This window comes from Rhopilema esculentum, chromosome 14 (assembly GCF_057945365.1).
Source record: "Rhopilema esculentum isolate cy_ngs chromosome 14, ASM5794536v1, whole genome shotgun sequence".
NCBI lineage: Eukaryota > Metazoa > Cnidaria > Scyphozoa > Rhizostomeae > Rhizostomatidae > Rhopilema > Rhopilema esculentum.
In genome coordinates, this window is record NC_142828.1 from 10,067,419 (window position 1) to 10,090,485 (window position 23,067).

At 38.1% G+C, this 23,067-nt stretch overlaps 1 protein-coding gene across 1 annotated transcript; it reads right to left on the reverse strand.

Annotated features, from left to right (window-relative positions):
- Nucleotides 1–125: 125 nt before the first annotated feature.
- Nucleotides 126–21,125, reverse strand: LOC135696465 (chymotrypsinogen A). Its single transcript, XM_065215861.2, has 8 exons — nucleotides 20,997–21,125; nucleotides 17,251–17,346; nucleotides 13,241–13,375; nucleotides 5,636–5,806; nucleotides 5,034–5,174; nucleotides 4,103–4,322; nucleotides 3,018–3,238; nucleotides 126–579 (listed from the first exon to the last, which is right to left on the reverse strand). Exons 2-8 carry the CDS (start codon nucleotides 17,297–17,299, stop codon nucleotides 236–238), a joined length of 1,281 nt encoding a protein of 426 aa, XP_065071933.2. The 5' UTR covers nucleotides 17,300–17,346; nucleotides 20,997–21,125; the 3' UTR covers nucleotides 126–235.
- Nucleotides 21,126–23,067: the final 1,942 nt, after the last annotated feature.

A 23,067-nucleotide genomic window follows, 5' to 3' on the forward strand; every position in this document is an offset into this window, starting at 1 on the left:
AAATTGTATGTTTAGAATTCAAAATATGATATATGAACTGAGAATATTTGAGAAAGACTCTGAGAATGCGCATAAGCATCATTTCAATTTACATAAAAGAGCAATGATGCAAACAATCACAGGAATAGTTATTAAATGTCATATGTAACGATTCACAATTTACGAAAATACACTTCAATCCAAGTGACTAAATATCTATAACTTTTCAAGTCTGACTTTTAATTACAGCAGTTTGCTAGTTCGCTTTCTTCGTCTTCTCTATCCAGGTAACGAATTCGCTCACACGTGCGAAAACAGTGTATCGTTTTGCCCGATCGCAAATTGAGGACCCCCAACTTACAACCCCTGTTAGGGTCCAGTGTTCACCGTCCTCAGTGCAGACATAAGGCCCACCAGAGTCCCCATAGCAACCACTTTGGGGCGTGCCTGGCTTATTTCCAGCACACAACATCTTCGATGTGATATTGAGTCCCCCCCTATGGCTGTTTTGCACCTTGCATACCTCGTCAGTCACAACAGGCATCTCTGCTTCCATCAGTACATTGCTGCTTGAGCCTGTGTACTTAGTTCTGCCCCAACCTACAAATGAAGCATAAATAGCGTTTATAAGTAAGCTATCACGAAGTTCTGTCTCTCCTTCTCGTTTCTCAGGGAAAATAAAATGAGTTACTTCCTGCTACTTCGCTGACCTACGCTTGGGAGTGTAATAAGACCTTCCTCCTGGAGCTCTATCAGTACCAAAGTACGATTTCTGCTAGCGGATCTATTACGCTAATATGCACTTCAGATGCTTCTTTATAAAGCATGTTGACCTCGGCTTGTGACATATGCACGCTATTTTCACCTGTATATATTGTTTCTGTACGAGGCTGAATTGTGACCTAGCACATATCACGTGCTACTCTATTTTCCCTTATTTACACGTGAGGAAATTTCTACAGTACAAAATAGAACATGAACTTCGCAGCGCAAGCAAAACATAAAACCCAACAACCAGAAATAACTTCAAATCTGAAAAAGTTACTTTGCAAAAAGTGAAAAGTTTTAAGTTTTTATTGCATAGTCTCGATTAGTTGAGAAACTTTGTAAACTTTATCAAAAAATTTAAAACATGTTCTATCAAATGCGACAAGACAAAATAACAAAAACATTGGCAAGTTAATGTTTAGGTGCCGGAGAAACTAAGCTGATTATCATTGGCCTTTTAATTTGTTGGAAACTAAACTTCTACAGCCGTTTTTTATTACGACTCTTTCAATGCCGTTGAGACACTAAAGATGACGAGTTTATCTCAGAAGCGTCGATCCTTCTATTTAATGAAGAGATGGAAGAACGTTTTGAGCAATTTGCGACAGTATTATTTCCTCAAGCAACATCGCAATGGAGTTGAAAAGATAGAGTTTAAAATTTGTGATATAGTTTATTGACTGATTTCTGTAGCAACATATCACCAAATGGTCCGCTAAAAGGCAAGTTTCAGCACTAAAAATTTTCAACCAAGAAAATTAGTTTATGCTCTAAAAACAGTGAGCGAAATGAACAGTTAATGATACCCAAACTAAAACACACCCTGGTTAAGATATACAGGTGGGATTTGTTTTCAATGAATGGCAAAAGGATTTGCCGGCCATGTACTTTCCAGTCAGTCTGCAGAATGTAAATGGTAGATAGGTTTTCGACATTTAATAACGCGTGTGTTTCGGATAGGCACTCACCATATCTATTACATGGAGTAATAATATGTATGAATCACTACACAGACAATTTGGTTTGGTCTGTGTAGTGATTCATTTGGTCATTGTGTTTGGCAATCCGGACGTCCAGGTTTCAAGATATGAGAACGAGACATTTCAAGTCTCAGTTTGCATTGACCTTATCGTCAAATATTCGGACAGTCAAAAAGGAAAGATATCTTCCAGGCCTACTTCTCATAAAAATAAACTTTGAAAGTGGGCTGCAGTTGGCTAGTATAAAACCCGTAACAGCCTGTCAAAGAACAAAAGATTTACACGGGTCTTCTGCAAACCAATGGCAATATCACATCTGAAACCGGAAGGCTACGAGCAAGTTGCCTTGCCGTACGATTTGTTCTGTTCACCTATGCAAAAAAGCATGCGAAGAAAGGTGGCAGCAGATACCAGTGTGGTTTCGTGAAATGCCGGTAAAATATCACTTCTACAAAATGGCTAAAATGCACCTCGAGATAACTGGCCACAAAAGGTTGGCACTGAAGAGTGAAGAGCGGCACAGAGTGAAGCAGCAAATGAGGTAATAGTTATCTTTTGATGAAGTAGCAGTTATCTTTTCTTATGGATATTACCACCGTTTTGAAGCAGCCATTCACAGAAACTGACTACTTAAACGAAGAGTATAACACGACTTTTGCTGCTTATATCTAATGCTTTTTTGAATACAACATCATACAAAAAACGTACTAGAAAATCAAAAATTGATCATCAAGTCAGTTTCTGGTTGAAACAAAAAACATCTTTTTACATTCTATTTACGTATACATGTTTTAATAGCTTTCATTGTGATGTTGGTGAATGTCCGAGGAAGGGGGAGGGGCTATGAATGCGGACAATGCCGGACAATGCCGGACAAAAGGGGGAAGGGGTCGAAAAATTCATTTTTTGCTGGACGTCCTTTATGAATGTCCCCTAAAGAAGATGATGGCGGTAAAAATAACCTTTTGCGTCAATATTTATGCTCCCTTCAAATAACGTCCGGGGCGTAGCCAATGTGGGTGCTCCCTCTTTCTGTTTGCCAAATAATATCCTGAATGTCTAGATCTCAATTTACATCTATTGCTCCAATGTTTTAAACTTTGAAGTGTTATGATAGCGATAAACCAATTCATCCATGCAGGGGTTTTAAAAAGTGGGGTGGGTGCTAAAACCGAATTAAAATGTTTATAGGTGACTTAATTCTTAATATTTGCTACGCAGTGCCTGCCATGTTATGTTCTCCATTCCTGCCGCAAAATTGTCTGTTTATGAAAAAAACAAACTGCATACCTGTTATGTAACATTTCTGACCAATTTTTGCTTTCTTCATCGCCTCTGGAAGACAGACAACTCCAATCTTGTCAGGTATACCCAGCGGCGTGAACTTCAGCTCTACCTTTTCTTTCAACTTGATCAATGCGATGTCATTATTAAATGTTTGGGAGTTGTAGTCTGGGTGATTGAATATTTTTTCTATCATTACTTTCTTTTCTGACCCTTCATCCAGTGTTCTACGAAAAGAAAACACCGGCTTCTTATAACACAGTATTAAATTTTTGAAATACGTTAAAGTTGGCATCGAGTTTAAACAAATGAAAATTCTGAGAGAAAAGATTTAGGGCTATCACAGTTTTTTCAAAACAAATTAGGCCTATGGATTCAGATGGCAAGAATTCAATAATGATGATGAATATTAAATATCATTACGGTCTGTTCAGATTACCGTAAATCCTCGAATTAGCCCCCTGGGAGCTAATTTTTTTTTATATTTTTGGATAGGGGGTTATTCGAGGGGGGCTGATAGAAGAGGGCTTATTAAGTTTTAGTAGACGTTAAGAACACGTATATTTTAAGGAGAACTTTCTTTATGGATATTTAATTAATTATTACCAAAGGTGATTACACTTAAACAGATTCATAACACACGCCTGCGAAGTCTTTAAAAGCAGTTTAACATTAAATGAAAAATCTTGAGGCTTAAAGGGAACCATCAAATATTTTCCAAATTTCACCCAAGAAGTCAAGAAGCCTGTTTAGCTTAAGTCCTTTTTCTATTTGAAGGCATTGCGTAGCTTCTACAACAAGGTTGGAGGCGGTAGTGAGCTGTGAGGTGTTCGAACCTGCGCCGTGGGGAAGGATGGCCAGGGCTAACTATGGGCTTGTGTCTTGATAGATACCATCTAGTGGTTGCCTTAATGTTATGATTGGCAAATGGCTTAGACTATTAGGTAGGGATTGGATTGTGTTGGTGAACATGTGCTTACCCTATCTTAAAGAAACATAATTAAACAGTGGTGCCAATTCTTTGTCTACGTGTGCCCCTCCCAACATTTAAAATACTTTCAAGGTCTATACATCAAGCAAAGCAAAATTACCTGTCATGCTCGCCTAGCACAACCTCAAGATGTTTATCATTGTCAAAACAATGTGCTGCAGATAAGACCCATTGGTTGTCTATCAAGGAACCTCCGCAATGGTGAAAGCCAAATTTCAGCAAAGCCACTGACCAGGGCCAAGTGTGAGGTTCAGCAACCACTCCACCGACAACAAAAGGCTTCCCTTTCGAAAGACCTCGCAAGCCGCACTTTTTTTGCACTTGAACATAAAATAAGTAACGCAAGTCAAATCTGTTTAACTTTACGATAGAATAAAAAACACAATTATCGGCATCCTAATGCCTTCACATTTATCAGCATTACATTCATATACCACTGGGATCATGACACTGAGCCAGTATATAGACAAGTAAAATTTTGATCTGTAACACTGACAAAAGTAAAATTTTTTTGTCATAGTCTTACGGGAAGAAATTATACGCGATGTAACTTTAATTAGGATCTAAAGTAACATACAGATATGGTTGAAGCTTCAAGAACTAAAATGGGTGTGTTCGGCAACCTTGGGAAAGAACTGGCATAGGAACACACGAGGAATATACTATAGGGGCACTCAAAACCACAATTATCGAAAAACAAAAGTATATTCAACGAAGAGGCCACAAAAGAGGCATGATGCCCTTTCAGGCTTTAGAATCCAAATTCAAAAATTTAAAAAAGGTTTATATGACGTCATCATTCAAGAACCCTGCTGTTTGGGCCCTAAATTCAAATACGGGATCCTTAATTGATGGTGATTGTCAGGACAATAAAGTTAATAAAGGCTTAATTGGATAATTGTATCATATCAGCAGATCAGCTTTTATAAAAGAAAAGTTCAGCTTTCGAAAATTCTTAAATTTTGGGTCCTACGTAAAAAATAGTTTGGGCACATGATCTGTGCCAAAAATAATAATAAAAACTGGCTTACCCGTTTTGCAGAACCCGCAGGTCTTTCTGCATTTTTCTTGTACTAGCAGTGATATCCAATTGTAATATTCTGCATTGATTTTGCAGAAACGTTTGTATAATGGGCAGGACTTTGCTGCAGCAGGGTGATCTTCACATGAGCCTAAAAACATCACAGGTATTGTTAACAGTCTTGACTAATTGCAAAACTCCTGTATTAAGAAATAACTCGCGACTAGATGCATGAATTTACAAGGTAGACACGTATTACAGATTTTATGCTATGGATCAAAACAACTTTAAAGTAGAAGATAAAGAACAGATAAAGAACTAAGATAGTCTGATTCTAGCTGAAATGAAAAAAAGAAAAATTGGGTTCAATATCGAACTGTGCTTAGAATACTTAAACAAAATAAAAATACAGGATTATTCACCTCGTAAAAACTTGCCCTGTTCAATGGTAGTCTTGTTTTGGATAACAGAGCTTTTTCTACTGAGAAACAGACTACGAAAGGAGGGGGGAAGGGGGGATAGTCTAGATGTCGCTGAGATATAATTGTCCACTCTCTCGCCTTTAGATTTTCGCCTCTTGCCTATGGTTCACAGTTAACAAATGATACATACCAGGGCAAGCTTTAGAGTTGCAAACTGCTGTTTGAGTTGATGGACCTGTGCATGGCCTGCCGTTGTTTTTAGGGGCCGGATTATTGCATTTTCTAGACCTCGTCTTGGTGCCTCCTCCGCAAGATACACTGCAAGCTCCATATGGTTCCCAAGCACTGTACCCACCATTCACTGTTAAATCAAAATAATATCGTTGATTGGTTAATTGACTCTATACGATTTCATCCTAAGATAGATTTAATACCTACACTGTAGGCTCTTTAGGTTAGAGAGGACATGGTTCATGCCCGCAGATGTGTATCGTAACAATGACACAAGTGTTATCTTTGCTGCTGTGATGCCATGATCTGCAATGGTTCAGGCATAGGGTAATTTGAAGGCCATAATCACCGGTAAAAAATTCTAGAGCCAAAAAGTATTTTAGTTGAAATTTTAAACAGTGTAACTCCCTTAACTCAAGTATTGCACCACCTCAAAGGAGGGGAAATTTCAGTTTCATATAATTTTAAAATTCCACTACATACAATCCAAAAAGAGAAATAAAAAATTAAATACAATTAAATATAACATGCTTAACTAATTAATTCAAGATAAATACTACATAAGAAATCTAAAAGAAACAATATATGTTATTACATCAAGAAGACAAAGAAGTTGTATATAGGGGAATTTCTTAAGAAGGGGCTCTCTCAGTAGCTAGGCTAATCGAGGAGAGAGCAGCCCCTTTTTATAATTGACTAGCTAATTCTTTCAAAATTTATTTGAACAATTTATGCATCTAACTTCGGACGGAGGCTAAATGAGGACTTTTCATGATCAGTTTATATTTTCAAAGGAAAAAAATTTTAAGTTTGCAACGAAAACCGCATGTAAATTGTGAACTTTTTATCTCCAAGGGAATGTTATTCCAGCATTTTGCTCCAAAATAACGAACTGACCTAAGACCATATTGAAGGGTATTTTTCTGATTTAGAAAAATATCATTATTAGTTGCTTGCCGTGTACGATATGAATGAACAGATTCTATTGATTCAAAAAAGGAATGAAAACAAGGGGAAGAAATTTTATTGACACAATCATAAACAAAACATAATGATTTCAGCTGAAAAAGATCATGCAGCTTTAAAATCTTCAAGTCAGAAGAGATTGGAGTGGAAGGAGAAGAAAGGTTTTGAAACGAAATTGCCTTTACAACCCTCTTCTGTAACAAGAACACAGGATTAATATAAGTCTCATAGGTAAGGCCCCAAACTAATATGTCATACTGCAGGAGAGGTGAAAGTAAAGATTTATAAAGACAAATCAAAACGTTAATTGGTAAAAAGTTTCTAATTTTGAAGAACATGCCACAAGTTCTAGCCAGTTTTTTTGAAAGTTCTGTTAAGTGATATTTCCATGAGAGATTTTCATCCAAAAGAACACCAAGAAATTTAACATAACAGGTCTTTCTGATTGGAAGGTTACCAATTTTGATACTAACTGTGACAGGGCAAAAATGCTGAGGTGACTAAAAAATAACAAAATTAGTTTTATCTATATTCAGAGCAAATTTATTTACATCAAGCCACATTTTCACTTTTTTCAATTCTTTGTTTCAATTCTTTTCTATTCTTGCGAAGCAGCCGCTAATCGAGACTTCAATCTTTTGAGAGTGCTTGTTTAAAAATAACAGTAAGAAAGAAACGTCTTCTAACAGTTTCAAATTTGATATTTTGACTGGAGCCGCGAATTTTTGAAACCGACTTCAGTCCTCTTGCATTAGTTCTTGCACTATTTTGAAATTTCATGATTTAAGTTATGTTTCGTAATTTCATTCTTACGAAGCCAAACATTTACAACGATGTGCAAATCTGCATGTGATGGACGCTATGGAAAAACTTGAATTCTTCTTGCTGGAAATTAATCGTTGTAAAAATGGTTTCCATTTCCTCAAGTTACTTTGTATTTCTTCAAGACACTCAATTCAATTGTCTGGAAAGATTTTGAGCTGAAAAACCTTGCTCAGTGTCGAGGTCTATGACCTCTAGTGCCCTTAATCGCAAATACTGTGAAGAAAAATTATTTTCCCACGAATATAAATTTTTTACACGTCCACTGCTCGGTTTCTTTGCTACTGAAACACTCTTGAGAAAACATTTTAAAATTCTCACAGCTGTTGATGGCTCAATCAAACTTGCTCATTAATTTTTCGAAAATTGATGTCCTCTTTCTCGCAAATATTTTACGCAGGCAAGGCGAGCAAAGGGGACTCAATTTCGAAGATGGATGTTTACGGTGAAATTCGGTACCAGGGAGCCTCTATTTCATGTTCAAACCTCGTTTTCAAATAAATTTGAAAGTTTAATAATGATTTTGTAAATTAACTGATTTATATCCATTTCGATGTGCTGATTTCAAAAGACGATGTTTTATAGACAGAAAAGGCACCAGGAAGCTTCTATTCAATGATTAACCTCATTTTTATCAAAACTTGAACGTGGAACAAAAATAATTAAAGGCAACAGGATTTTGAAAGATAATTAGTAGAGAGTGCGGGAAAATAACCGACCCGAGCGAGGCTAGCCTAAAAAATCTAAGACATGTAGTTATTCCTGCTGCGTGCAGATTCAAGAAATTCATGGTCCGTCTTTCTCAAGATGTTTATCTGCTGGTCAAAAATACTTTTTATAAGATCTTTCACACTTAACAAACATCCTTTGAAACTGCTCTCGAAAGAAAAGGTTTTCCTGTTCCTAAAAAGGGGGAAAAGTTTGACCAAACCAACTATCGTCAAATTGCAGTCACTTCCTGTATTTCCAAAGCAATGAAGAACATAATCACCAAACCACTACTCACGTTTCTTGAAACCGACAAACTCCCTTCTGACCACAAGTATGGTGTTCACCAGGTGAAATCTATTGATGATCTTTGGCTTATGCTACTCATGTTTGGTCCTCTGCCAGTGGCGGATCCAGACTACCGCCAAAACCGCTCGAGCGGTAGTCAGATTATTCATAAAGTTATAAAAACAAGGATCATTTTCATGATTATCCTACTACTTTAATTAAACCATAGTTAAAAATTGAAAATATTTTATCGCGCTGCAAACCAAGCATTCCTTCCTAGAAACATGCCTGGAATTTCCACAGAGACAGAAATACTTTTTAATCCTTATCGCTATGGAAATTGCGTGCCACATGTTTGCAGATAAAAGGCTAGCATGGGGGAATGATGAGATCATGGCTTGCTAGTTAGGGGGGTTGAGTCGGTGTAGAGCTGATTCGAGGTGCACTGAGCGGTAGTCAGCCTGCCTAAACCAATCAAATCATCAGAAATCACAGCCAACCTGGGGGGATGCATACAAATTTTGTTGACAACCAATGAACAACCGAGTTGACTACCGCTCAGATAGGGGGTTGATTAGTACTGCCGCTCAACACGGCTCAAACGTTACAGAAAGATGGGGGGGATGCCTACATATTCTGCAAGTGGGCAAACTGCAACCTCAAAGGATGTGTATTTTGTACAATACAAAAATATTGGTAGGAATATATTTTATAACAATATTTAGACTCAAATATTCTAAAATTTAAGAAGGCATCAGGATTAAAAGTCAGGCCCACAAAAGTGCGCCAAAAGTATGATTTTTAATAATAACAAAAAGTATTTGTTTAATAAAAGTTGCTCTCAATAATTGCAAATTTTATCTGGCTTTTTAAACTTGCAATTTCCAACAGGTCTGATTTTCATAAGTAATTGTCCGACTAAATGCGAGTTTTAGGCGACACTTTTTCTAATTCTATGGTGTACCTCGGCTAAATGCCGTAAGGATTTCTTCTCAAGCTTGTTGTAAGGATACATGAAATTTCAGTAAAGCACCGCTTGTCTCTTGAAAATGGTCTGCATAAGAAATTACATAAAGCAATAATCATTTTTGAAAACCGGGTGTGACCAGGAAATGGGTGTGGTCTAAAGGATGTGGTCAACCCTCTATCTCACTTCGGCGGTAGTCAGATTTTCGGCTGGATCCGCCACTGCTCTGCCCTGGAATCAATTGGCGAGAGAATCTTTCTCGACATCTCTAAAGTCTTTGCTCGTGTCTGGCACAAAGTTCTTCTTCAAAACTCTCCATGCAAAACTCTGCATCAAGCTCTTAAAATTGGATGGGCAGTTTTCTCTCTGACAGTGCCATAACCATTAGCGTTGACGGATTCCTTTCAAGTCCCCACTCAATCAATGCTGGTGCTCCACAGGGTTCTTTCATATCTCCTGGTCTTTTCATCTTGACCATAAATGATCTTCTAACTTCAACCGCTACAAGTATTCATTATTTTGCTGATGATAGTTATTGAGATCTCCTTTCTCCTTTTGATTCTCGAAATAATTCTGTTATCATCAGCCCTCTCAAAGAAATATTTCAGCCTAACTTCTCACCGACAACATGGCAAAAATTAAGAAGGTGGGTAAAGTTAATTTCGTTAGGTTTAATCAAACAAAAACTATACAAGTTGTCAGTTAACGCAATCGCAACCATGACTTTCCTTCCGATTTTGGCATTTCTACTTTTTTGTCATAAGTAGGTCTTTCTAGTTAAGAATACCTTTGAAAAATCCCGTCCTTTCTTGAAGTATTGCCCTCGTATTTGGGGTTGTGCTCTAAAGTCTTCTTTGTGCTTCTTTGACAAAGTCTGATCCAAAGCCATTCGACATCAACAACTGCAACCTCCCAAAGTCTCTTCAGCCTTTTTTCCTCAGCGCCTTGTCGCCATCTTCCAAATTGATGATATATTTTACCAGGGAATTTGCTTTCAGAAGATAACAAATGTGATCCTAGGTCCCTTGAGATGTGTACATAATACCAGATACTCTGCCAATGCACTCCCTTTCCAATTCTCTTTGCCATATTCATGAACACTGTCCCACAACTCATTTCCTCACTACATCTTATAAACTTTTGTACGCTCTGCCGTCTTTCTGCTTCCCAGACTCTTACACAGCGCCTCCGGCGAAGGGGGCGGCCGGAGGGCCATGGTTCCCCACTTTTTGGAAAACGATAGAGCTTTTTTCAAAAATCCTTTGTTGTGATTGTTAAATTATCCCTTGGCCACCACTACCCCCCCCCCCCCCCCCACTTTCCAACCTGCGTCGGAGCTCATGTTACAATCTGTCTGTCTTGAAAACCAAAAATAAACAGGCTTGATCTTTAGCAAACCCATTACTCCTTTTCCTTGCACTTTGCTATAGGCCTCCTGGCCTTTCCTAACACCATAAGCTAAGAAAAAAATTAGTGCTAGACTTTATTGAGGTAAGAGTTTGCTTGACAGTGGCGGAAAGAGCAGCAAAATAGTTGATGTGACATCATAAACATTGTCTCCAATTAAAAGTTTGTTTGACTTTATGCATTTCTGGTAAACAATGTTAGAGCGCAACGAATTCATGAGCAACTTTGGAATGCTCGGAACAGATGCTCAATCCAATCCTGCTGATTCTATCGAGATCTTCGAAAAGTTTGCGTGTTTTCTTTACGGTTTTCCCACTGTCACGAAGGTCAATGACGCCCGTTTGAAGAGTTTCTGGAAGATTTTTGAAGGTAAGGGGAAAGTTGTTGACCTTAATATAATACAACATGTTTTGCTTTCTTCTTTCGCACATGGCAAGATCAGAAATGCTGTTTACATATGCAGAAATGCTGGCCTGTTACAGTGGCGGATTTCAGGGGGGGCAACTAGGGGCAGTTGCCCCTCCCTCGCCGATTTGAAGCAAGTCTGACGCCCTTTTTTGGAAATTGTGCACCTCTTTCGAAGAATGAGAATCAAGTTTTTTGAGACTTGAAGATTAATTTAATTCAAGGATTATCTCAAAATAAACAACAATTATTGTGAAAATTTCCTTATAAAATGAATAGAGAGCCTTCTGTAAGTAGTAAGGGTCTGAAATTATTGTATACAGCGTACAGTCGTCATCAATTTCTGAAAATTTTTCAGCGCCGCCACTACTTACTGCCCCTCCTTCAAATTTGCTCTGGATCAGGTTAACATTAACAGTCCGGTTAATCATGGTCGGGGTGCAGCCGGTAACGAGTTGTAGAGTAAAGACATATCCAGATAATGTTGCCAAGCTCCTTCTTAATCAATACGAATTGTATCTTTCTCTTCTTCACTGCCACAAGTAAAGTTGAAAAGGCCGTAAGATTCTTTATATGTTTCATATATTATCATTCTTAAAGTGCAGTATAACAAAATAATATCAGGCGTCTGTGTTCCCATGTTCCCATGTTCTCTCCCCAGTTTCCAACAAGGTCTTGTTAACGAAAAAGGCTGTAGAGATTATGTCAAAATTTCCCTTTAATCCCCGTTAAAGCACGAGATGTTCTCTTGATAGAAAACGGCAAGTTCTCTTGTACCCTGTAATCCTTGGTAGGGCCTCAATAACCAACTTGCTTTATACTCTATTGAATCAACACTGTCAAATATTGAGTAAAAATATGTATCACTAATTTTATAAAAATCTTTTGTTGCCAAGTCCACCGCATCGAGCTGGAGCCGCTAATATTAACTGATAAAACAAGAATAGAAAGAAGATATGAGCAGAGGGAAAAAAAGTAGAACTGTAGATCTTCAGCATTTCATCAGGTGTCAAGGACTGATGAAGCATGAAAAACTCTCGCACATAGAGAATTAAAAACGTTTTCAATCTTAAGAAGTCTGTCCACCAAGCCTTGTAGTTTTGCATTCTCATTTACAATATCAACGATTGTCCAAATTACAGTAGATGAAGGAGGGGGTTCGTGGGAAGTGAGTTGGCCCCCTTAAAAAAGATCCCTTAAGGACCACCCTTCCCCCCTCATTTGAGAACAATTTCTAGCGATGGCCCTGGAAAAAAGCATTCTATTAGAAGAAATAATTTATTTGGATATTCAAGTGATCTGCAAAGAAGAACCTGTTCAAATGTTGTGGCTGCTTTGGTTATTTTTAGTTGGGGGCCTAATTCAAAAAATTCAGCCAGTCGGTTCCTATTCCACGAGCTTCATCGTTACTTGGATGAGCTGCAGAAGACAAAACTTGTGCACACATAATAATCTTCAAACTGCAATACCCTCCCCCCCCCCTCATTTCGAGAAAACGTCCTCCTTCGAGTAAAACTTATTGATAAACCCTCCAAAATATCCAAAATTATTAAGCCCTAGGGGGCTAATTCGAGAATTACGGTGTGTGGACCGGATATCAGGGGTGGCCAGCGTTCTTCGCTAGGATATTCTAAGAATAAAGGTAAATCATAAAGCCAACAGAATTTCGAAAGCAAAGAAGAAACAACTTTATAGGTATAGATTATTCCCACCTGTCACGTGACTATCTTATTGCCGCCATGATGAATCACAACCTAGTCTTGGATACACACAGCAACGCGTTATTCATACCATATGGATTTGGAAACGGACAGTTATCTTCGCCGATTTCGAAACAGTATGTATCAAGAAAAGTCTGCATATGTATCTAGCCAACTTGTTTGGTGTGTCTTCTTATCTTCAAGCCCAATCTCCAGTGAGAAAAAGTATTGCGAAATTTCGCTGCGAAATACTTCAATGAAGAAAGGTGTGGGATTGTTAAATGAATTTTTGGATACTGACCTGGGCAGAGGTCGCATGACTTTTTGCAATGTATTTGCATAAAAGTGAAATCCGGCAAGCGGCTTTTACAGAAACTCTTCCAATTAAGACAGGTTCTTGCATACATCTCTGAATCGTTGCATTCTTGGCTTTGGGCTTGTGATGAAAAATAACAATGAAGTCAATTAATTTCGACTAAACATGGGTTGCCAAAACCCCTTATTCCACCCCCAGTTACAACACTATTCACCTTTCGCCATTTATTTTGTTCAAGTAACAGTATTATTGTAATAAAAATCGTATTTTGCATGCTAGGACAGTCTCACGTGCTTTATGTTCGTTCATTTCATCGTTAGGTTATGCTAGGCAGTCGCATGTTAGACCTACATGTTTTCCGGTAACGCAAAATGTTCACTATTCTCATTTCTCATCATAGTTTCTCCACGTATCTTTGTACTATGATTTACGACAGTATTGTTAGTAGATTTGTATGGGTCATCGTATCGTAGGCACTTTATAAGGTGAAAAGACTTCGAAGACACATGCAAATTTATACTACAGCACTGCACAATTTACACAATTATCACAGGAAAATGTTTCGACATTATAACGTCGTTTGAGCGTACTTATCAAAACGCAATTGTTCTTTTTTGCTTTTGCAGGGTCGCAGCTAGGCGGGGCGGGCCCCCGAACATTCAAAAACGGGACCTCAATGTGCGTAAAAAAAATTTGGGATAAGCTTCGTTCTCGCCCCTGGAAACGTCCTTTCTTTGAAATTGATATGGGCTTTATACGGCGCTCTGTAGCGTTGTAACGATGTTTGTGCGTGAATTGGGACCCCATTATGGCATATGCCCTGGGACCTGTCCTGCCAACCGGCCATCCTGGCCGTGTTCACGCCAGACCAGATTCATTTCGCTTTTTATCCGCGCAAAAAGTGTTTAATAGTTTAAAATAGGAAGGAAATATGGAAACATATCATATAAAAGTAGTTTTAGTCCACCACTCGTCAGATATAATAATTTCCACTTCTGAGGTGTCGAACTTAGCTTCAATATCCAAATGCCCCGAAAAATGGATTGGCTATGGGTACTGTGGGGAATCCAATACCGCGTTGGAATAAGTGTTTATTCCCTGTGACACACTGAATAGATTCACAACCAAAAGTGTGTCTCTTTCAACGCTATGATAAGGTACGATTTCCAGTTTAGTAGAGGCTCTTATGGTTATTCTCCAAAGAAATCAACAATGCGTCGTGTTTATGTATCCATCAAATTTCACATAATAGGTCCTCAACTAAAAACCGAAAATGCCTACAGCAAGCTACTCTACCCTTATATACTGTTCAACAAGAAAGTTCTAGGATATACTCGTACAATATCATGTGTGCAGGACTACAATCTGGAGTAAGCAAGTTACAGCATGTTACGTAAGGCTAACTCCAGAAGTCTCCACAATTATTTTAGTCAACTTGTCTAGCGTGTTCTACTTGTTAGCATCATTAAAAAATTACTTGAAAAGGTCCAGTTCACCACAGTAGCCCCTTAGGCCCAGCATTGATGAAAATTTTCATTGGCTTTCTGAAATGTATTTTAACCAAATTCAAAAACTCTCTTTTTGACCAAATTCAAAAACAAGCGGTCTATTTTTTATATGTAGATGACACTTTTGCTATTTTAAGCTCAGAGCAGGAGGGTGACTGTTTTTGTCAAAATCTTAATATGTTGCACCGAGCTCATTAATTCATCGCTGAAAAGGAGCAAAAGCACTCCTTGAGTTTTCTAGACGTTGCAAAAATAAGGACCTTGAGTTCCCAACAGTGTCTATAAAAAACCAACATTTTCTGGGCAATATATTCGTTGGAATTCCTTTGGTCCTAAAGAAAGGAAAATCGGCCTTATAAAAAATTCAGGTTCACAGAGGACTTAAGTTTAATTGCATTAAGAGCTTGAGAAAATCAAGGAAAATCTTTGGACAATAGCTACCCCAAAGATGTCATTTCAACCTTCTTTAGGTAAAAAGTCGTTTTTTTTCTCGGCAAGGAAAAAGTTTGATCCTGAACCCTGTATATTTAAAGATACCCTGGGTTGGCAACGTTTAAATTATATTTGAAAGTCAAATTAAAACGCCTATAACCAATTTCATTTCACTGTGAAGCCTCGTGTGATATATAGTACTAAGGCCATGCTTCCATCCATTCAAGAGGATTGCGTTCCTACCGATCAAAAAGTTTAGTCGTTTATGAGTTTTCATGTCGATGTGAAGCTCGGTATGTAGGAGACAATTTGCGACGATTAGTCGATAGGCTAAAACAACATGTTCCGGTGAACATCAAACATAAAGCTAAATGCCCAAGTACCGTAAATTCTCTTTTTAGCCCCCCGAGGGCTTATTGTCTTTCAGCACTTTAAAGGGGGCTTATAAGAGAGGGGGGCTAAATTGGGAGAGGGGGCTTAATAAATATCTTGTAATAAAAAGCCATTGATAGTGGAAAATTTTTTTTGTTATTTGCAAGATAAAAAACATCAAAGCAGCCTTCTATATCAATAATATTGTCATCATCATCGTCAACAATTATTCATTCTAGAGACATGGTGTGAATTTTGATTTGATGCGAAGAATTGAACGACCAATAAATGAAATGAAAATCTCTGTTTTTTTTCAAGTTTACTTATTGCAGCATCAGTGAAAATTTGGGGGGGGGCTAAAGTGAGGGGGGAGCTAATTAAATTTTTCCTTCTCAAAATGGGGGCTAATAAGAGAGGGGCTTAATTTAGCGAGTGGCTAAAAAGAGAATTTACGGTAAATTGTGATTTGGCCATAAGTCAAAAATTCATTTAAGAATTCAGAGTGGGCCAAAACACATGGTGACGACAATCTTAAGATCATTGGGCAAGCAAAGTCGTCTTTTAATTCATGCGTTTTTGAATCGGGCTTCATCAAAGCAAAAAAATTTGTGTAGACTGAAAGAGATAAGCGGCTGTGATTGGTCAATACAACGCGCTATTCTTCTCTCGTGTTACTTTCGATCCTCATGTGAACATTTACTTTTAGGCATTATTCAAACTTTAAACTCTGACGATGACACATCTTAGTAAGACGTACTTTAGTGATATGCATGAACAAATAAAGCCTTTGGTGAAGTTTTAAAACTAGGTCTACATTTCACTTTATCTAGCACTTCAGATTACGTCAGGAAACCAAGTTTCAGTTTAAACAACTTGAATAGTTACAAAGTTACAGTGCACGACCCAATATAGGACTGGGTACAAGAACCATAGTTTAAAAATTGCTTTTGTGAAATTTTTAAAGCCTTTTTGCATCCCATTTTATCCAGCACGTCAAATAACGCCAGAAAAAAGTTTCAGCTTTATAACTTGGAATGTTAAGAATGTTGTAGTGCTATACCAGAAAGAGGACTGGATACCAGTACCCCAGTCCAAAAATAGCTTTTCGGGGCTTTTTTGAAGCTTGATATGAACTTCATCTTATTCAGCATATCGGATTGTGTACCTGTACCAAACTTCATGCTATTATCATAACATGCACAATTCTACTGCTATGCGTCTGCACTATCAGGAAACTCGAGAAAGCAAGTTGTTTGACAAAACGAAAAGTTTCTAAAGCCATAACTTTTTGCTCAGAAGTCAGATCACATTGCTCTTTTTAAATCTTTTGCTCAGTTTTGCATGTTCTTTCGATAGTATCATCAGATTTGAAAAATTCGAAAGTTGAAATTTTGCTGACCGTGCATTTTTCATGTTTCCGGAAACGCAACTTCCGGTCATTTGCCAGAATGTTCCCAAGGCTTAAAATGATCAGTGGCCTTTACTCTTATGATTTAAACTTTAAAAACTTCGGTTATCCAGTTTGCTAGAATGTTATGCAAAATTCCCTGTTTATTAGGGATTTGAAAACTAATTTTTACAATTGGGCGTAACACTTTCGACCCTTTGCGATGAAATCATTGTGGAAATAACTCGGTTCTAAAATAACAGGGTGAATACTCGCCAATGCAACATAGTTCTTACCTCCAAAAGCTTGCCGGCCGAGAATAAGTAACAGCAAGAAAGGGAACATCAGGCAGGTTGCTTGCTGATTCCCAAGTCAGAAAGATTTGTAGATCGCTAAAAGGAACAATGAAAATTAGTGCTTAACAGTGGCGGTTATTAGGGGGGGGGGGGCGACAGAGTGCGGTTGCCATTTGGCAATATCTGGTATTTTCTATTTTGTTATTTCCAACATTTATACTTCAGTCATTTGGGGCCTTGTTTCCAACAACACTCCTTTCCACAGAAAGCAAAGTAGAATCGATGAAAGTCATCACATCACATTTTGGGAATAGTTCAGACTAATTTGAGCCACACCATTTCCAACGAGCCACACTATTCACCATGTAACAGTCGGCAAATTTTACACTGTTGCCCCTCCTGAAATTTTATGAATAACCGCCACTGCTGTTTACTGGTCTGTCATAAAATGCTCGATTCCGTATAGACAGAGCTGTACACGCTATTTGGTGTATAAAACAGGGCAATTCTAAGCTGCTACCCCAAGTTTCACGTTCAATGCGAGCATCAGGCAACTGTTCAGCTCTGTCTAGAAGGAAATAGGTAATTTGCTGCATGAACGTAACATTAAAATAAAGAAGCGCATGAAATAGAATTGCAGACGATCCTCAGTCGTGAGCTGGTTGGGCATGAGTGTGTTTGATATGCATGAATCATTTCTATAATATATATGCCCAGTTAAGACCACACCTACATTTTTGTCTTGCTTTTGGATTTCAATTCACCAATGACGGTAGCAGCAATGGCTTGAGGATCCATCTGGACCCTAAAACTATTATTTGTGGTTCCAATGGGGCCTACGCACTTGCAAACTATCAGGTTTGCCTTCTTCTGCTTCATCTCCGGGGTTAGGGGGCTTTGAGGTATGGGGACATGCCATTATTTAGGAATACCTCTTTTCTGAAAAAGGCGGAATTATGGGTACCATTTGAAGAGACATGCAGAATTATGGGCACCATATTGGAAGAATATTGCAAAAGTATTTGGGAAAATTTATAATTAGCAAAGTGAATGTCCAGTAAGGAATGAAAGTATTAAGTATATGGGTAGTATTGAGATTTAGGGGCAAAGGAAATGGATAATTTGTTTGATGATTTTGTTGTAGCTTGAGAAAAGTCTATTGTCTTGTGGAATTATTGGCAAAATTTTCGTAATGTTTGCGGAATTGTGTCACATTTTTCAGACATTTGCGAGATTATGGGTTTAAATTTTAAACCAAAATGGCACGTCCCCGTCCAAAGCTAGGCTTAGTCTACCCCCCCCCCACCCGAGGCTTCCACAAACACTACAAATGCATAAGCTTTACCGTTCATCTATTTTGGGTTCCTTGATAAAGATCTAAGCAAGACCCTGTTTCATGGGACCAGTCAGTCAGACAGAAATTGGACTACGTTTATATAAGTCTCGATCCAGGAAACTTGCATTTTGAAACAATGATAAAATGTCTTAAATATGTTAGGTTCAAATTGATGTTCTCGCTAAGCTTGTTTGATTAAGAAAACACCAAATTTATAGCTGTGAGGACTGTATAATTGATTGAATTAAACCATCTTACATTATCTCACTCATAAGACTTCTACGAGTTTACTTTGTTACTTCAATTACATCACAAGCTACTTTTATCACGATTGCTTTAGGGATACACCCTGAAGATAGTGTCAGCGATTTTGATCCATCTTCTCTTAAGCGTAGCGATAGTTTGTCTAGAAAAAGTGCCAATTATTTGTGCGGTGCCTACATGCGCGGTACAAGTGACCTGGAACTAGACCAATCCAACAGACTCCCCTGGGTTGCTCTACAAAATAATCAACCCGGGGTTGCACAAAAATACAGTATATGAGCATAGTAATTAGACATTGTAATGCTTTCGTTTCAGTTCTCCAATGACTGCAGCGTTTCGACGTGGCCTATGGCCTATCAAGTTCATGCATTGTTTTCTATACGAGGCTAGTCTGTGACCTTGCACACATCATGTGCTACAATCCTATCTTAATTATTCGCGAGGGGACATCTGCAATGCCACGTTGGGCGCCATATGTTGTAAAGTTGTATTTCTCTTTCTCGATTCTCAGGATAGACACGATGAAGACGCTGATAATTCATCTTTATATATTTGCACTTTTCTCATAGGTCTATATCTTGACTATTCGGTTACGATTATTTAACTTTTCCGCGTGAGTTACATTTTTCCACTCCACTGGCCTACGCCAGGGAATGGCTGTCTCTTTACACTACGACCTTTCTTCGTGAGCTCACTTCGTGTAACTAACTATTGCTCATGCCATCAGATCTATTACGCCCATATGTGTGTTTTTGCTAATACCTTATATGGCATAATGACCTCTGCCTATAACCTACCTATCACGAGGCTAACCCGTGACCTTGCAAAGATTGCATGCTTCCTTTTGCTCCTTCTCTTCGTATCACCTTTCATTGTCTACGTATCCACAGTAACGTGATCAACAACACTTTTGTAGCGTCCCTTTGCTTAATACGTATACACCTACTAAATAAATCAAGACGCAACGGTCACGCAACTTCCTCTCTTGCTAGCTCCGTGTTTTCTGCCCGTTAAACTAGATCATAAAGACGACAGCACATTCAACAAAAACTTTAACCTTCCTTGACCCGGGTTTTGCTTTTCGAGGCAATCAACCAATCTTAACACTCCTTCATTCAGCGGTGTAACGTTACAAAAATTGTAATGGGGGCAAAATTTTGCAAAAACACCAAAAAAAATAGCAAATAGTTATCAACAAAAACATCACAAAAAGTAGCAAATAGTTATAAACAAGCTTTGATCCTCATTCTGATCCTGACATGTGCAGTTTTCGGATCTGTATAAGATAACTAAACAGCATACTACAAATAATGCAGAAGGTTATTCCAAAAAATATGTCCGAATTTAAGGTACTACTACAATCAGGGCCTCAGTTTCTTGCTGTAGCACGCAGTTTTTGATTCCATATAAGATAGCTACATTTTAAAATGAAAATTTTACAGAAAATAAAAGATTTTAGAGTCCGTTTACACAATTTCAGTACCGGCATGAAATAATTCTAGTTTGAGAAGACTCATACATGAAATGACACCAGCATGACATGACACCGACATGTAATGTACCAAAAGTATTTAAACAATAGGAAATCAAAACAAATGTTGGAATTAAGCACGCAAAACGGCCTGGAAACACAAAATCATGGCAATTTTGGCAATGCAAAAATCTATGCAAGCATTTAAACATAAACCAAAACGAATGATGGAATTTAGTATGCAAAATGATCGGGTACACAAAGGTATCACACTTCTGTTTTTGCAAAAAGGTACCAAAGCAATGAAATGATATAAAAACCAAACCATTAATTGCATGGTGTCGCAGAACTGATTTTGGCCTTGTTAACCCAGCGTGTAACCATTCGATACCCAGTGAATGTTTTCAAGCAGTTGGTTTATTTGTGAGAAAGTTTTAGCGAACATTCAATTTAATTATTTGTGAAAACGAACATTAAATTTATAGGGTTAACTCTATTTACAAATTGTTAGCGATGCATGAACATTACATTTGTCTTAAATCAAATCTCTTGCACCCCATGTATCCCGTTGCAATTATTAACTGGCAGGATATTGGCAGAATGATAAAAAATTGCTTCAACCATCGCGAAAAGAATTCAAGCCAGATAGATGTGGTTGATTCATGATAGAGTTACCTTTCAAACTGCTTTTGCTCAGTGACTGCTTGCTTGAGGCTTTTGGCGAGTTTATAAGAACTAAACATGAAAAATGTGGGTCTATGACCGGAAGTAAAGCATTGAAGCTTCCTTTACTTGGCAGTTTGCTTGGCAATTTGAGCTCCATTTTCTGTCTGGCTGTCAGAAATATCACTTTTTAAAATGGTGTCAGTTAACGGTTCGCTCCAGAAGTGGCCTTCGAAGCCAGACCAGTAAAGCTCAGGATTTAAAGCTCGATAATCTCAGGACTGTGTCCCTGTAACAGAATTTATCAGTTCAGAGTCCCCAGTTTCTCTGAGTAGACATAAAAAAGTTGTAACAAGCGCAGAACCAAGTGAATCTTGTTAAGTAGACTCACATGATAAACAATCACATGATATACATCAGTTGATTTACCATCTTGATATTCGTAACGACCGCTAAGCTTAGCTATGTTATTTTTAGTGTAAACGGTTCGACGTATATATTTTGATTGCTAAACACACCGTCTCCTCTTTAAAGGCAGATTTCCATTTGACATTTTTTGTGCGCGCGGGCGTAGCGTGTGTAGCATACGTAATTAAGTGACCGAGCGCACAAAAAAGTTGAGACCCTATCAACTTTCTGGCGCTCACAGCGGACGCAAAATCGAGACCACTTGATTTTAACTACGCATGTTCAGAAATGGGCACTACACCTGCGCGCACAAAAAATGTTAAATGGAAATCGGCCTTTACTCCTCAACAGAATGGTGCCGTGACCAAGATCCGTATTGTTAGGGTGCGAAGGCCGAACTCTATATCACGTGCTAGTTCACGTAGGTATTAGAGTGAAAATCGTTTTTATTGACTTTTATGCTATTTTAACTATTGTTCTGTTCTAGCTTCTAATTAGCTGCATTCATGTTCTGTTAGCACGTGGCTGCCGTTTCCCAGAGATTAAAAGTCGAAGCGTGTGTCCACTACATATAAGCAATTTAAACATGAATTGACTAATTGTTAATATAAACATAAACACTAACAGTAAGAATAAGAATTATGTAGAAAATACAACTAGAAATAATTACGTACTAAATTGAAGAAAAAAATTACAAGTGATAGATGCAAACAAACGAAGTAACAAAGTATAAGGGAATATTGTTTGCAAGAAATATCCTAAGAAAAGGAGCTCTCTAAATAGGTAAACTTATCGAGGAGAGAGCACCCCCTTTGCTAAAATCAAGATTATGGAATCAGATTAACTATGAATAAAGCTTCTATAGATAGAACAATATCAAATTTAGGTATGACTGTGCTAATGCTGGATGGATGTTTGAAGTGAAGACGGGTAGTTGGGAGTGAAGACGTTTGCTGGATATTTGAAGTTCTAGGTCGTTCTGTAGCTGTTCTGAGAGCTTTGACGCATTCGTCACAAAATGCCTAACTTGAAACTAGATAGGTTGACGCAGAAGAGGAGGCAGATCCACCGTTTGCTCGCAATGATCTACAGCAAAGCTTTGACGCTTTTCGGCGTACCGCGATTAAAAGAAGAGGAGATTCGCTCCTTAAAATCCTCACTTAAAAAGTTCAGAAGTCCAAATATTATGCTTGTCACTCCGATGCTCAACGCAAGGGCGCCGGAGCCACGAGGGCAGCACAGGGGTAGCACTGGGGCAGCACTGGGGCAGCACTGGGGCAGCACGGGGGTAACAAAGTGCCCTTTCAAGAAATTGATTTCCGAACAATATTAATTCATATAAATATTTTGTATGCTAGTAAAATCTAGGTTTCAACTATCTCTTGATACCTACATGCAAGACGAAAGTCAATACTTTCCATTTTGATGAGAACTGAAAATTGATTTGCAAAGCAATTTGACCAACAAAAATATTTTCGTTGATAAGTCCTCTTAAACTTTCATGATCATGCTGAACAGATTTCAGAGTGCTACCAACCTTGGCTCGCATATGTTTGATATATCAGTCAAGGCATCAATAATGTCATATAGCACCTAAGCAATTCAAGCAAAGGCGAAGGAACCAAGGGGAACAGTATTTACATATCCCCCTTTTTCCAAAATTCAGTTTACCTGC